Here is a 15,127-nt window from a genome sequence, read left to right as displayed (position 1 = left end):
GGTCGAAACCGTAATATTCAAACGCAGAGTTATCATTAATTGCCTCCACGGGATGACTGCTTGCTGAGAAAATGGAGAGGCGGACATATGCTCAATATCATTTTTCATCATTAAATCAAAGTATATGTTGAATGAAATTAAATAAAAATTTTGAATTTTGCTTCAATTTTAGCTGATTTATTGCATTTTTAAAAAACCGTGTACTTTATGAAACACCTTTTATATATTAATAATCATATTTGTGTCATTATTTCGATATTTTTAATATCAATATATGATTAATATTAAAAAAATACTCATTATATAATTTTTCCAGTAATATTTGTATTTTTGTCTTTGTAATTTTGCCCTGTTCCATTACAAAACATTACAAGTTTTGCGGTACAAGATCCAATGTTGTACCTTGGAAAATATTAGCCTGCTCTTAAATCCATATTTCATGGTTATAGTATACTCATGTGCAAAATTAAGAGAATTTGCACATTTGTGTCTATTTTCACAAAAGTACTGAACTTTCGGTACTAATAAAGCCACCTGAGAATGAAAGAAATATGAAAATATTCAGTGTCAAATACGTAAGCGTACACGTGCGTGCGGGCAGGGCTATGACCATGGAGGTGATGATAAGAGAATAAGTCGTTTTCCACGATTCGTGTGCTTGTACTCCTCGGCGACATTCACTATGTTTCTCGCAAGAGTTTGGTAAATTTTACAAGCTATCAGGTAAAATGAGTAGCCACAAATGTACGGATGACAGAATGAGATGGAGAATCGTCGGTAGATTGGAGGCAGGGCAATCACAAGTGCAGGTGGCTACAGAGCTCAATGTTACACCCAGTGTCGTCTGCAATTTGTGGAAATAGTTTCAGGACACTGGATCCATATCGAGAAGACCTGGACAAGATAGTTGAATAGCCACGACAACCAATGAGGATCGTTATTTGGCACTTTTAGCGTGGCGCCACAGGGCTGCTACAGCATCTCATCTCTCACGTGAGCTGCATCCTGCCACTGGAACTCGAGTTTCACGGTTTACTGTTGCCCGAAGGCTTCATGAGAGAGGGCTTTATGCCAGAAGTCCCGCTAACTGCAGCACACAAGAGAGCGTGTTTAGCATGATACAGACAACATCAACCTTGGACCAGACTTCAGTGGAGCACCGTGCTCTTCACAGATGAGTCGAGATTCAGCCTGGACACTGATTCTCGACATACACTCATCTGGAGAGAGCCTGGTACCCGATACCATCCTTCTTACATCAAGGAAATGGACCACTATGGTGGTGGAGGTGTCATGGTCTGGGCAGGCATCATGTTGGATGGCCGCACACCTCTCCATGTGATTGGCAGAGGATCTGTGACTGCTAGGAGGTATAGAGAGGAGATCTTAGTGTCCTATGTTCGACTTTTCAGGGGCGCAGTTGGCCCTCGGTTCCTGTTCATAGACGACAACGCTCATCCACATCGGGCTCACATGGTCAACGATTATCTGGTAAGTAAGGATATTCGGCTTATAGATTGGCCAGCCAGATCTCCTGACCTAAACCCTACAGAACATTTGTGGGACGCTCTTGGGAGGACAATTGCATCTCACCGTCCCCCTCCAAGAATCATCCCGGAAATGAAAACAACTGCGTTGCTGCAGGAGTGGTACAGTTTGCCACAGGGACTCCTCAACTGCCTCGTGTCCAGTATGCCGTCGCACTGTGCAACCTGTCTGACTGTGAGAGGGGTCCATACCCCATATTAGACCCATTTTTGGTTCGATTTCGCAAAGTGGATTTTGGACATTCCTGCAATGATGAGCTTTACTGACAATCATGCATGCGCACTATGACTTTTGTATAGTACATCTCTTTCTCTGTTATAACTGTGTATTCGTATCAAATTTCATTAAAATCTGTCTACTTGTTTTTCAGAAATTTGACATAATGTGCTAATTCTCTTAATTTTGCACACGAGTGTAGAACAGAAAGGTAATTTAATTACCCAATGATTCTCGTGTATAAGTATACAGATACTAAAAATGAATTTAGTGAAACTTTGCGGCATTTTCTAACTTGGGGAAGAAAATTCCAAAAAATAATGTTCCCAGGTATAACAATCTCCTCTATATTCTCCTACCTCTTAACCAAAAGTAAATTCATAGTTGCTACTTTTATTTCTGTTATAGAAATATCAAGGAAGCCATCATGCCAACTGGACAGCCATGAAAATCATTTTTAATAGATACTGTTGTGTTTTGGACCAAAAAATTTCATCTTTGTATTCACACTTCTGATTACATCACATGAAATTTATATTTTCTTAATTATATAAATGACATTTTTATGACAAAATCACAATACATAAAGAAAAATCAATGAATGTTTCTCAAAATCAATAAAATATAGTCAGAGCTTTGAGAGAGAATTCCAGAAGAGTAAATCAGTTAAGTAAATAAATAATGCTTTGTGCTTCAATAGACTTTCTGTATTGATAAAAAAGTAAATTGGATTAGTGAATAAATTGCTCATTTGATTGTTTATTTTCAGTCCAAAATCTTCAAAGACAATGAGAATAACATTCCCCAAGTTGATACTGAATTTTTTGGTTCATTGTCCACACATTTGCACAACACATGTTACAAGCATGTTTGTAGTATAAATTTACAAGCAAAAAGCTGCATTTGCATAATTTTTTTAACTGAATACATAGTACAGAATTCAATGAATGAATTTCACTGTATTTTGCATAACTGGATAAATGAATAAACTGTTTAAGTGTATATTGTACATTCAGTTGAAATGGTATTCTTTAGAGAGAGGCTTAATAGTGACAACATTAAAAAAACCAAGTTTCTATGGACTTAAACTGTTAATTTTGATTTAAAGGCCAATATGTGACAGCAATGTTTAAGAAAAATCTTACATGCAAGGAAGCTGTTCAAAATTCTTCACCATCCTAAAATTATAACTAAAACACACTGATATTTTATTAGTTGCAGTTATTGTATATGCAGGTTATTGTAAATGTTGTACAGGTCTGGATTTGAATCCTGGTTCTGGCGTAGGCATATACTAAAACTAACAATTTTCCTGGATCGATCACACAGATCTTTTTTAGGTTATATTTCACCCTATTTCTGAATCATAATGTAATGTCCCAGAAGAAATAATTTGTAGTCTAGTAATCAATTTAAATTTATAATGATATTCAAAATTAGTAGCTTTCACATGTCAACACAGGCCCGTCATTTGAACTTTATCTGAGGGGGGGGGGGGCAAAAAAAATATACTCAATATATATATATTTCACCTTGTTTGTTCATCGCTATTGTATTTTTTAAAGCGGATCTGAACTAACAGTAGAACTAGTAGAAACTTGAACACATAAAATATCTATAGCTGTGCATTATCTGAGAGGAACTTATTTCTTTTTTTTTCTTGGTAAAAGTTTAGTCATAGTTGGATAAAATAAATTTTTCCTCCTTTTCTTTTAATAAAAATGATTTAAAAAACAATTAAAATCAATAAGGATCTGTAGTTACAAGCCATGAATCTATTGCAGTTTCTTTCCTTTTTTTTGTGAAGCTCAAATATTTATGTGATAAACTGAAAAAAAAACCCCACTTTCATAGCAATTTCATTCATTTATGAAAAAATAAATCATCAAATGAGAATTCAACCAAATCAATCAAAAATTGAATAATGCTAAAGAATGAACAAGCAATGATTTATAACCATGCAACAATATGTGCATGCATATACTTGTAGATATTCATTTCAAACTGAATTAATGAAAAAAATTTAATAATCACTTTGAAAAAGAAATGTGTGAAAATATTATTTAATGATACTATTTACACAATAATGGTGCTGTAAAGTGATACATGCTCATGTAAAACTAATGTAGAATGAAGAAAAGTGAAAATAGAATAAATAAGCATATCAGTGATAATGACATAAGTAAGATCTTCACCAATTAATTTTTTCATTAATTATTTTAAATGTAACATTTATTGAATTAAAATTTAAGACAATTTCAGTGAATATGATCACAATTATACATAACCTAGTTTGACAAAAAAAGAAAGAATAACCACAGAGTTACTTAACAAAAATAATTTTCATCATAAGATTTGATATACTAGTTCTAATGATTCTGCTACCTTCGTCACCATCATCATCATTTACTCTACAACTTTTCTGTTTAAAATCTTTTATAGTTGGCACTCAGTTTTGATATATAGCTTTTCAAATACCTTTCTATTAATTCTAATGAAACAGCATGGTTAGGGAACTAGCTTCTCACTGCAGGTCTGGGTTTACTAACCTAACACTAACAAATTCCCTGGATGGATCATGCTGATCCCTTGGGCATACGTGAAAAGAAAAAAAAAAAAAAAAAAATGAGGTTTTTTTATTATTTTGAAACAGAATTTTAAAGAAATTCTCAAATAAAAGGTTTGAACGTTTGGATGCTTTCAGAACTTTAAAAATATCAATTTATTAAGCTGTAATTTTTATTGAATAAAGAGGAAACAAATTTTAGACTTTTTTTAGTTAAAGTTATAGTTTATTGTTGGTGAATGTGGAGAATACACCAATGCAGGCCTTGATTCAAGCTCGTAAATATTTTTGCTGCCTTTTTCCTAACTGTAACACACATGCTCATGCATCACTTACTCCAAGAAATATCATAAATTTTGAATACATAAATGGGAGAAGAAAAACATTTATTTTATTGTGACTTTATTGCTTTGAAAATGTATATTAAAAACTAATTCTTTAGCTGCACAAAAAATATCATCTTTATTTTTTAGTCTCATTTTAAAGATTTTTTTTTATTATCTAAAGGAAAACTAGTTTTAAAAAAATATTTATTGAGAAATAATGATTTTAAGTAGACATTACATTACATAACTTTTCAAGAATTTGCATTGATTGCTTTTTATTTAATTTTCTTCAAGATATCATCAACATTCATTGTGTTGATCATGAATGTATGATTGAATGGTTCAAGGGTAGAAAAAGCATGCATCAAATAAAATAGAAACTAAAATACCATTCATGAAAAATTGTTTATGAAAAATTAGAGCATAAAAAAAAAAGTGCAGTGATCACAATGCTACTAATTCTGGGTGCAAAGAAGTGCTGAATGATCATTTTTGTTTCAAAACAAACCTTCATATCCAAATGTCCTCCCTGATTTTTTTTGTACCTGGCATACATTCCACAGAGAGAAGAATCACTATAAAAATATTATCCCAAATAAATGCTAAAAGCTAAAATATAGAGGCAAAAAATACTGACAATAACTTGGTGCCATCAGATCTTTACCCCACAAAATAATTTGTAGCATTATATTATTCACTTTGTATTATTTCAGTTAGCCATTAAGAAAATGCACCTTGAATACACATCTGTTAAAAAATAATATAGTAAAAACTGCAAAAATAAAATTGTGCATAAATTTTAGTTTTTTCATGACTGAAAAAACTAAAATTTTCATCTGATTCTTGAAATTCTTTGGAAATTTCTTATTCCCAGTTACAGAAGGCTCTAAACTTAGGGAATCTGGAAATCCTAGCTGATCACAAATGATCATTTGCAATACTTCACACACAAATATGGTGCAGTCCTTCAAGTCTACCAATGTAAAAATACCTTCATTATATACCACCTTCTCTAAATGACCCCAAAACCAGGAATCGCATAGATTGGGACACCTAAACCTGTTTTGCACAATTGTATCACCTTTCTGTGCCTATGTGAAACAGATATTTTTTTTACCATTGCTCATAAGAGAGATGTGGCAATTTTTTCCAGAAAATCATTCACAATGCTAGAAACTATCAAGATCAAATGTTGAGACTGACATTTTTGTTTCATGTTGGTTATTTTAGGTTCCTTTAGCTGTGTTTTGCTGAAAAATGTCCCCAATTGAATTTTTGTGCCGTGTATTATATATATATATATATGTATAACAGATTCTTTTTCTCCAAAACCTTTAAATAGTCTATATTTCAATTTTGATGTCAATCCAATAAATGAATTGAGCTACATGGTCCTCTGAATAGACCAATTTGAAGTTCAATTATGATCACTTTTTGTACATACCACTGACACAAAAGTTTCAAAATTTTGTCCTATCATCAGTAAAAAAATTAACACAAGAATTGGGGGGGGGGGGCAATGAAATAAAAGTGCTAAATATGAAATGAATAATGACACTTAAAATTTCATTGTGGCTCACTCACTGATTATTATCCATATTATATTCAAAAAGAAATTATGTTTGGTTTTGATAACGGCAGTTTTCTACCACAACTCCCTTTATAGGATGTTTTATCTGTGTTCTCAAACTGTAACTGATAGGATGGGACTTGAAATAATCAATATGAATGTGGAATTTAAATTCATTTTGTAACAAAATAATTAATTCTTAAAATTAGTTTGTTTACTTCACCTTTGAGTTATATCCAGGATCAGAAGATGACATCAAACTATCACAACTTGCTCGCACATCAACAACCATTTCTTTGTAAATTTTGTCAGCAGGGTGTTCCCATGTAGACTGTTTTGTTTCTTTATTATAATAATAAACACGTTCTTTTTCATCTTCACTGGAAATAGATTAAGAAATTTTTGTAGGGAGTTATAAATATAAAATAATTTTAAAGGAGATATTCACATATATTCTGAGGAAGAAGTAAAAAACTTTTATGAAGAATGAGACGACATGAATAGTAAAGGAAATTATCATATAAAAATAATAATGGGTGACTTCAACGCTATATTTGAGAGAGAAGAAATGGCAAAAGCTCAGTCGGAAGTCACGGTTATGGTGTAAGAAACCACAGAGGAAACAGACTTGTTGAATTTGCAGACAGTGAACAGTTATGCATCATGAATTTGTTTTTTAAGAAGAAACCTCAAAGAAAGTGGACGTGTAGGAGCCCAACTGGAAAAACAAGCGAAATCAACTACATCCTATCTAATAAGAAGCATATAATCCAAGACTGCTGTATTGTCAACAAATTCAATACAGGAAATGATAATCGACTGGTGAGATGTAAAATAATGTTTAACACTACGATGGAAAGAGCAAAAATACAAAAAACTGTCATCAATATGGCAAATCTTCAAGAACATCGATACAAATTTCAGTTAGAGTTGAAGAATCGATTTGATTTGTTATATAATACCACTGAAGATGAAAAAGATGTCACCACAATGAACATAAATTTAACCACTATCCTAAAAGAAGTAGCAAAAGAAGTTGCTAGAGAAAAAAAATGAAACCAGTGAAGAAAATAGCAGAAGAAACAAAGAAACTGATGAAAGACCAAAGAGAATTTCAGATTAAAAAGAATGACCCTAAATCAAAAGTCGAATATGTAGAACTTTGGAAGACTGTAAAAGTGGATTAAGGAAGAAGTTCAAATGCGAAATTGTAAAGAAAGTGTTTGAAGATAATAAGAGTTTGAAATCAGCAAAACAAAAACTGTGTGTTGGAAGAAAGGGAATTTTTTCACTAAAAAGGAATGATGGAACTATCACAAAAGATAGAAATGAAATTATTAGTATTGTTGAGGAATTTTATAATACTCTGTATAAACATGAAGAAAGGGAACAGGAAAAAAAGAAAATGGAGCAGATTTTGCACAAGCGGCACTTGTGCTGGAAAAAGAAGTCTAAAAGTCTATAAGATGAGAAAAGGGAAATGCCCAGGTGTAGATGGGATTTCAATAGACATTGTTAAAGAAGCAGTAGAAGCATTTGCCAGAATGCTAGCTGCTTTGTTCACAAAATTGGATGTGCCTGAAGATTGGAATAACACAATGATGGTTCTCCTTTACAAAAAGGGCAAAAAAGGGGATATCAAGAATTATCCACCAATCAGTCTCTTATCAGTAATTTATAAAATTTTCACCAAAGTGCTGACATGGCTTGAATCCACATCCTAAAAGAAAAAGCAGGTTTTCGAAGTGGATTTAGTACAATGGATCACATCCAAAAAATCAAGGAACTCATAGGGAGACACAAGGAATATGAATTACTATTGTGTGTGGCTGGCTTTCGTTGATTTTGAGAAAACATTTGACTCTGTCTTCACATCTGCTGTTGTTAAAGCTTTAAATGGAATTGGGGTAGAGAATACTTACATCAATATCATTAAGAAAATATATGATAAAGCAACTGCAACCATTCGTTTGGATAAAGAAAAAGCAAAGATTAAACTTGGGAAAGGAGTCACACTGGGTGTCACACTATCTCACCAAAACTCTTTACCACTGTTTTAGAAGAAGTATTCAAAAAACTGAATTGGGATGAGAAAGGAATTAACCACTTTACCATCAAAGGACATAATATTGCATTCAAATGTCAGCAGAATGAATTCAAACAAGTTCACTTTGTTTTCTTCCTTCTCTCCTGATCATCCCAAAGCTTTGTTGCAACCTTACAATTTTTTTTCTTTTGGTTTTGTGTACCCTGATAGTGATTTTTTTCCCTCACATATGATGTATCTTTCTTATAAGAGTGAAAGAAGAATCTTCTTCTTCAAAGCAAAAGAATTGAACATACCTTTAATCTTTTGCAGATTCATTTTCAAACCCACCTGAATACTTGCCTTCACCAGTTCTTGTATCATTTCTTCTAGTTTGTCTAGATTACTGCTGATAATAACAATGTCACCAGCAAAACTCAAAGGGTTGAGAAATTCTCTATTTATTTTAACCCCTTCGCTTACAAGCAAATTGGCAAGAAATTCAGATGCTCTCTATTTGACGAATCAGCAATAAATATAGTAACTTTGTCCTAACCTAACTGCACGTTAGAAAAATGGAAGAAAAAAAACACAAATAAAAGAGTAAGACAGTATGAAAGATAAGGTGATGAGAATGTAGGTACAAAGTTATATTTCTTTTCACCCTCACCCTACCTGTTCTCTCAACAACACAGAGATAGAAGAAGTAAAAAGCTATGTATACCTGAGACAAGAAATTAATATGGACAACAGAATAATTAATGAAATAAATAGACAAATCAGGATTGGATAGCACTTTTGGCCAAAACTGTGTAATTCTGAAGAGCCAGATGCCATTATGCCTGAAAAGAAAAGTGTTTAACCAGTGTGTGCTACCAGCACTGACTCATGAAGCTGAAACATGGACACTCACCAGCAAGGCAATACAAAGGCTACAGACAACACAAAGGAGCATGGAAAGATGTATGTTAGGCATTAGATGTATATATGCAAGGAAAGAGACACAAAACAAATTACTTTGATAAGAAGCTACACAAAGGTATATAACATGGAAAGAATTAAACATTTAAATCGGAAATGGGCTGGACATATTGCAAGAAGACAAGACAAAAGATGGACCACAAGTATTCTGGATTGGTACCCCCATGGTGCTAAACGTCCGAGAAAGCACATCCCCATGCAAGATGGATTGATGAGATCAGAAAAGAGGCTAGAGTTAACTGGATGGCTAAAACATCAGACAGAGCAAAATGGAAAAATTTAGAGGAGACCTTCATTCAGCAGTGGATTGAAAATGGTTAATGATGATGATTCACATATAAAAATAAAAGTGGTCAAAACAACATTAGGCAATAAATATAAATTTATAAAATAAAATAATAATAATAATATTTAATGTACTGTAAAAACCCGATTATATTTGAATCTTTACTGATAATTTTGATTTATAATTGTAATTCATATTTCAAATCAACTTTATTCATTTTATATAGAAAAACAAAAACAAATTGACTGAATCGTATAGTTTTTGTCCTCATTTAACTTTATTAACAAAATATTTTCAGGTAATTTATTTCGGTCTATATTCAATGTTCTACCAGCAAGAACATGAAACAAGCACAACTAACATAAATATGTTAGGGGCACACATACAACACATTCCCGCGCGTGCAAATTCATTAGAAATTCCGCAGAGAATGTGTACGAGGTGAATGTAGGGCACGGATGGGCAAATCACAAAAAAAAAAAACTAGGCGTCAGAACAATTTTCTAGGTGCCAAAAAAAAATTTTACCCAAACACACAAGGTCCAGGATAATACTTCTTTTGATTTTTTCAGGCATAGAGACCCTATTTCATGTTGGCAGTTATGCTGATATAAATCTGTTGTAAATTCCAAATATTTTGTGCTGCTCTTAGCGTGTAATTTAGAAACAACACGAAGAAAATTTCATTCGCCAATACTAATTTTTTAGTCGCCATGGCAACCTAGCACTTGTCCAACCCTGATGTACAATTATGTAGTAGTAGCCGTTTGTATATAAGTACATATAATGTACTTCAAGAGAATAGAATAGAATAATAGAATAGTTTATTAAGAAAGGAGAAAAAAAAACACAATATATATAAATATATAAATACAGTATTCTACTCAAGGAGATATTAAATAATTCTTGTTTTTTTTTTCTTTAAAAGTTTTGTTCTGGCAACTAAGATAAGTTTGTATTCTGCTGATTCAACACACAAGAACTGCTGAATAAATAAAATTCAAGAGTAAACTTACATGACCACCCAAGGCTTAGGAACGGGAGCTTTCAATCCAGCTACAGCTATCCATATTAAATGACTTTCTGTTTCTACATCAATTCCAATTTGTTTAGCATACAATATAATCTCTAGAGATCATGAAAAAAAAGAAAATTGCGAGTTTGAAAAGCAGAGAAATTTATATAGGTATCATATATCATGGGCACCAGAACCCGGCCCCCCCAATAACTTTAGTGAAGAAGCAGAGTCTTCCCTTCCCCCCATTAATAGTGAATATACAGAACACAATGCAACCCTCTTCCCTACTCTGTATGCACTCAAGTCCCATATATATGGGAAAACACTGACAACTTTCAGCCCCAACCCCCTTGCTTCTTTCATTGGCACCTCTGTCATACATTATAAATGGTCCTATGCCTCAAATATTTTATTAACTCCAACTTTCACAAGCAAAGCTACAAAATGAATGTGTAAATAATTTCTCATAACCTGGATTAAAACTTGTGCAATATGATACCACTGACAAAAGCGGAGAAAGAATAAAATACCTTCTTCAGAGATGCAAAATTCTTTACTCTGATCTTCCACCAGAATTTTTTGTTTCTCCATGCGATTCCTAAAGACGAAAATTGTTTTTCACAACAAAAAGAAACGATTATTTTGACTATCATTGTCATAAACATTTTCAATGAAACAGTTGGTGGATAGAAAACAAAGGTATGTTTTACAACAGCAATATTCATTAAAATGGCATCATTATTCTTAAAAGCTTGGTGAAAGAAAATTAAAAAAGATAATATTTGACTGCAACTTCAAATTCGTTAAGCTGATAATTGCAGTGTTATAATACAAAAATCAAACAAACAAACAAATTAAGATGCATCCTACCAGTTACAATAAACAATGTACATTCAGTCATCATCAGAAATCATTGTTTTCATCGGATACCATAGCAACGATTCTTCAATTCAGATTGTTCCGAACGTGATTCAATTACACATCGCTTTCGGCTTACGAGGCTCGGAAACCTCCCCAACCATATTTCATCGAAGAGAGCTGTATGACTTTAATGACCATATGATGCACATGTCCCGGGACATCCCCGTGTTTATGACTTTCTTCAAATAGCGTGTATAAAAAAAAATTATTTTTAGGCTGTTACGTTTTGCAACTTATCAAAAGCCGTAGTGGATCAACGATTAACTAACGATTTCGCTTTTTTTTTGGCATGATGGCTCGCGTTGATCCGCCACATCATACAGCAAGCGCATCATGACCCCACTGCCTATTGCCACCTGGTGGTAAAATTTTCGGGGTGGCAAATTTCAGAGGAAAACACTGGCATAAAATTATTGAATTTTACAGTGGAGGGGTTGGCATAATCACGTTTGCCCCCCCCCCCACACCCATAAATATTTTAGTTACGACCATAGGCGGCAATAGACTTGGAAGTCTGGGGGGAGGGTACGATGATGATGATGTGTCAATTCATATACAGGGTGATTATAAAAAAACTATCCCGACATATGGGCCCCTAACTATCATACCATTCACAGAAACTGAATGAAATTTTGGCATAAGGTATTTTGAGGTATGCGCTCAAGAATGATATTAAAAACAACAGTGTCACTCTAACAGTTACGGTTACAGTGAGAAAATTTCGAAAATATCAAATGGCAACATCAAGTTTTTTGTATTGGAATATGATCTCCATTGTGAAAAACCCTAAATAGCGTTCGAACGGCAACTGTAGCATGAAAATCACCGGCGGTAGATAGGCTAAAAGTGAGGACAACCAATAAGGACAGAGAAGCAGCATAAAATAAAGCATTTTATTGTGTTTCACAAATTTTCCACATGACCTTGTGGAGGACTAATCAGGCTGGGATCTCAGCCGAAGAAATGGTGTGACGAATGAAACGGACATTAATGCTCTGGTGCACGGCAAAGTCCTTTTTACTTTTTCCTTGCCTAGCTCCGGGGATTTTCGTGCTACAGGTGCCATTCCAACGCTATTTAGTGTTTTTCAGTATGGAGATCGCATTCCAATACAAAAAACTTGGTGTTGCCATTTGATATTTTCGAAATTTTCTCACTGTAACCGTAACTGTTTGAGTGACACTTGTTTTCCATATCATTCTTGAGCGCACACCTCAAAATACCTTATGCCAAAATTTCATTCAGTTTCTGTGAATGGTATGATAGTTAGGGGCCCATACGTCGGGATAGTTTTTTTTATAATCACCCCGTATACACATATACATTAGATCAGTCGACTCTAACTTTAACGCATGGGAGGGCGCCCCCCATGTCCCCCCGTATCTCCGGGCATGGTTACGACCTTAAGGCGCGTATACACTAGCGCGTCGATCTTGCAACGCACGACCCCCTGCAGCGGTACTAATCCGCTCTTGGGTACACAAACTTCCTTTGTGTTCCTTTCTTTCCTTTGTGTTCGTTGGAAAAACCGATTCCAGGTGGGTCAAGTGAAAACAGCTCAAGAATCGTTCCCGACACCGTAGAAATTACTGAAAAACCAATTGCGAATGCTTTCATTGCATGATCCGCGCGCTATAATGTATACGTGCCTTTATAGGAGTTCTATACCTCCTCCAAGGTTAAGACCTCGCCTTCGGGGATGCCGGCACGCCAACTTTCGACTTTGAAGAAAAGGCTCGGATCCAGGGTGATGTGTTGGGGAAGGGGATTTTTTACAGTGAAGGTGTTGATCAGTGAGGCTCAATCTAGTGTCCGCAGGTGCCAAACATACTTGAAATGTAAAAGTTATTATTAAAAAAAAATTAATTCAAAATTAAAATTAATTAAAAATAAAATCAATTAAAATTAAATTTAAGTAAAAATAAAATCAATTAAAATTAATATTAAGTAAAAATAAAATCAATTAAAATTAAATTTAAGTAAAAATAAAATCAATTAAAATTAAATTTAAGTAAAAATAAAATCAATTAAAATTAAATTTAAGTAAAAATAAAATCAATTAAAATTAAATTTAAGTAAAAATAAAATCAATTAAAATTAAATTTAAGTAAAAATAAAATCAATTAAAATTAAATTTAATCAATTTAAATTTAATTTAATTGAAAATTGAAGGTAGTTAAAAATTAAAACTAAATTAAAGTTTATATTTATAAAAGTTGTATTTTTTTCAATGAGCAACACACTTATTTTAAAAATTTCTATGCAATAACTAACGTTACAGTTAATGAATTAGCTGTTTTTGACAATAAATTTGGACATTTGTCTCGGCTACCCTCGCAAAAAATACCGTACGCAAAAAAAAAATTTGAGGGTCAAACTGAATATGTCTTATATTTAGAAACGTACGAAATTCTGATGCACATTACCAGCTAAAAATTTTTTTTATTAAGAGTATCAAGTGCAATTCTACAGATAAATGCAAACTTTGCAGATGAAAATAGAGCATAATATATCAAAAGCATATGAAGAATTATTATTTTAAAATGTTCCTAGAGTTAATATGTTCCTTCCTTCTCCTTTGCTTGATAAAAATTAAGACTCACAGTTAATCGGACAAAACAATGTACATAAAAAAACAAATACATCCGCATGTATTCCATGAATGTTTCTTTTCTAGCTTTTCATGTCAAAGTAGGTAGATACTTTCCTTATTAATTTAATTTTTTGATCCCTCTGTGAAAGTATTAATCGTTTCTCTTTGCGACGTTTTAATAAAAATTAGGTAAAACACAATATGAGTAAAATAAATATCTCGGTCAACCAGAGGAAATGAATTCTGAGCTATTTAGGATACCATAAACCTCGTTTAATACAAATACAACGCCACAACAGGCAAATTGCCCAACGAGGTGGCTGACTTAAGAACATCATGGATCCCCGAGCCATTTTTTGGAGGTCCTACCTACTACTGCTACACCACACATGCACCCCGCCCACGCCCACACACCCCCCGCGGAACCCCCAACGAATCGGTACATGCGGGAATGTGCGTGTATGTGTAGTGAAACCTGACGTGAAGTTTTTTTTGTTTCTCTGTAATGCTTGTTATGTGTAGTGCTGTCATCTGCCCCCAGTTTTTCTAACTATGAGTGAAGTGTTATGGTTGAATGATTTACCGTTGTAGGACTGTTGCTCTCTGTGGCGAGACTTTTTAACGGGGAGATCGGCTCGCATTTGCGCCTTGAAGTTGAGAACCACAGAAAACCAACTTCAGCCGACCACCACTGTGGGGTTCGAACCCGGATCTTCGCATCGCGAGTCCGTCACTATAACCACTCGACCACCACAGCGGCAATGGAGACGATCCTTGAATATTTGAAGAAAAAAAATTAATACAAAGCCCCGACACAAAAACAAAGCAGTTATCAATTAAGTATACACTACGCATACACGACAGTCCCTTACCCGTAACGGGTCGCACTGCGCTTGCGAAAAATGTATGTAACCGCTCAAACTTTAAATGGCCACATGCTATCAGAAAAAAAAAACCGATTCTATGCGCCACAGCTTTTCTCCTCTCACATGTAGGGTCCACGATGAGACAGTTTCGGTTTCAGTACATCACAGGACAGATGTGTTCCCTATCCAGACTTTGCGTGCATGTGCTGG

The 15,127-nt window shown here is 33.9% G+C and overlaps 1 protein-coding gene across 2 annotated transcripts in view; it reads right to left on the bottom strand.

Annotated features, from left to right (window-relative positions):
• The window catches only part of LOC149065534 (uncharacterized), a 54,303-nt gene extending 42,782 nt beyond the window's left edge, over positions 1-11,521 (bottom strand). Inside the window, exons 1-4 of one of the 2 annotated variants that reach the window (XM_089253746.1) lie at positions 11,408-11,521; positions 11,068-11,135; positions 10,536-10,647; positions 6,450-6,606 (exon numbers count right to left, since the gene is read on the bottom strand). In XM_089253746.1, the coding sequence (XP_089109872.1) occupies positions 6,450-6,606; positions 10,536-10,647; positions 11,068-11,135; positions 11,408-11,430 (360 nt within the window). In that variant the 5' untranslated portion in view covers positions 11,431-11,521. Of the gene's footprint in view, positions 1-5,164; positions 5,228-6,449; positions 6,607-10,535; positions 10,648-11,067; positions 11,136-11,407 lie in introns of those variants that run through there. The other variant, XM_089253747.1, reaches the window with a different exon arrangement.
• Between the last annotated feature and the right edge of the window lie 3,606 nt (positions 11,522-15,127).

This window comes from Pholcus phalangioides, unplaced genomic scaffold, assembly GCF_987345545.1.
Source record: "Pholcus phalangioides strain wild (caught in Gottingen) unplaced genomic scaffold, Ppha-v1.0 ptg000039l_1, whole genome shotgun sequence".
Lineage (NCBI taxonomy): Eukaryota > Metazoa > Arthropoda > Arachnida > Araneae > Pholcidae > Pholcus > Pholcus phalangioides.
The sequence above is the reverse complement of the archived record's forward strand: the minus strand, read 5'-3'. Positions and strand labels throughout refer to the sequence as shown.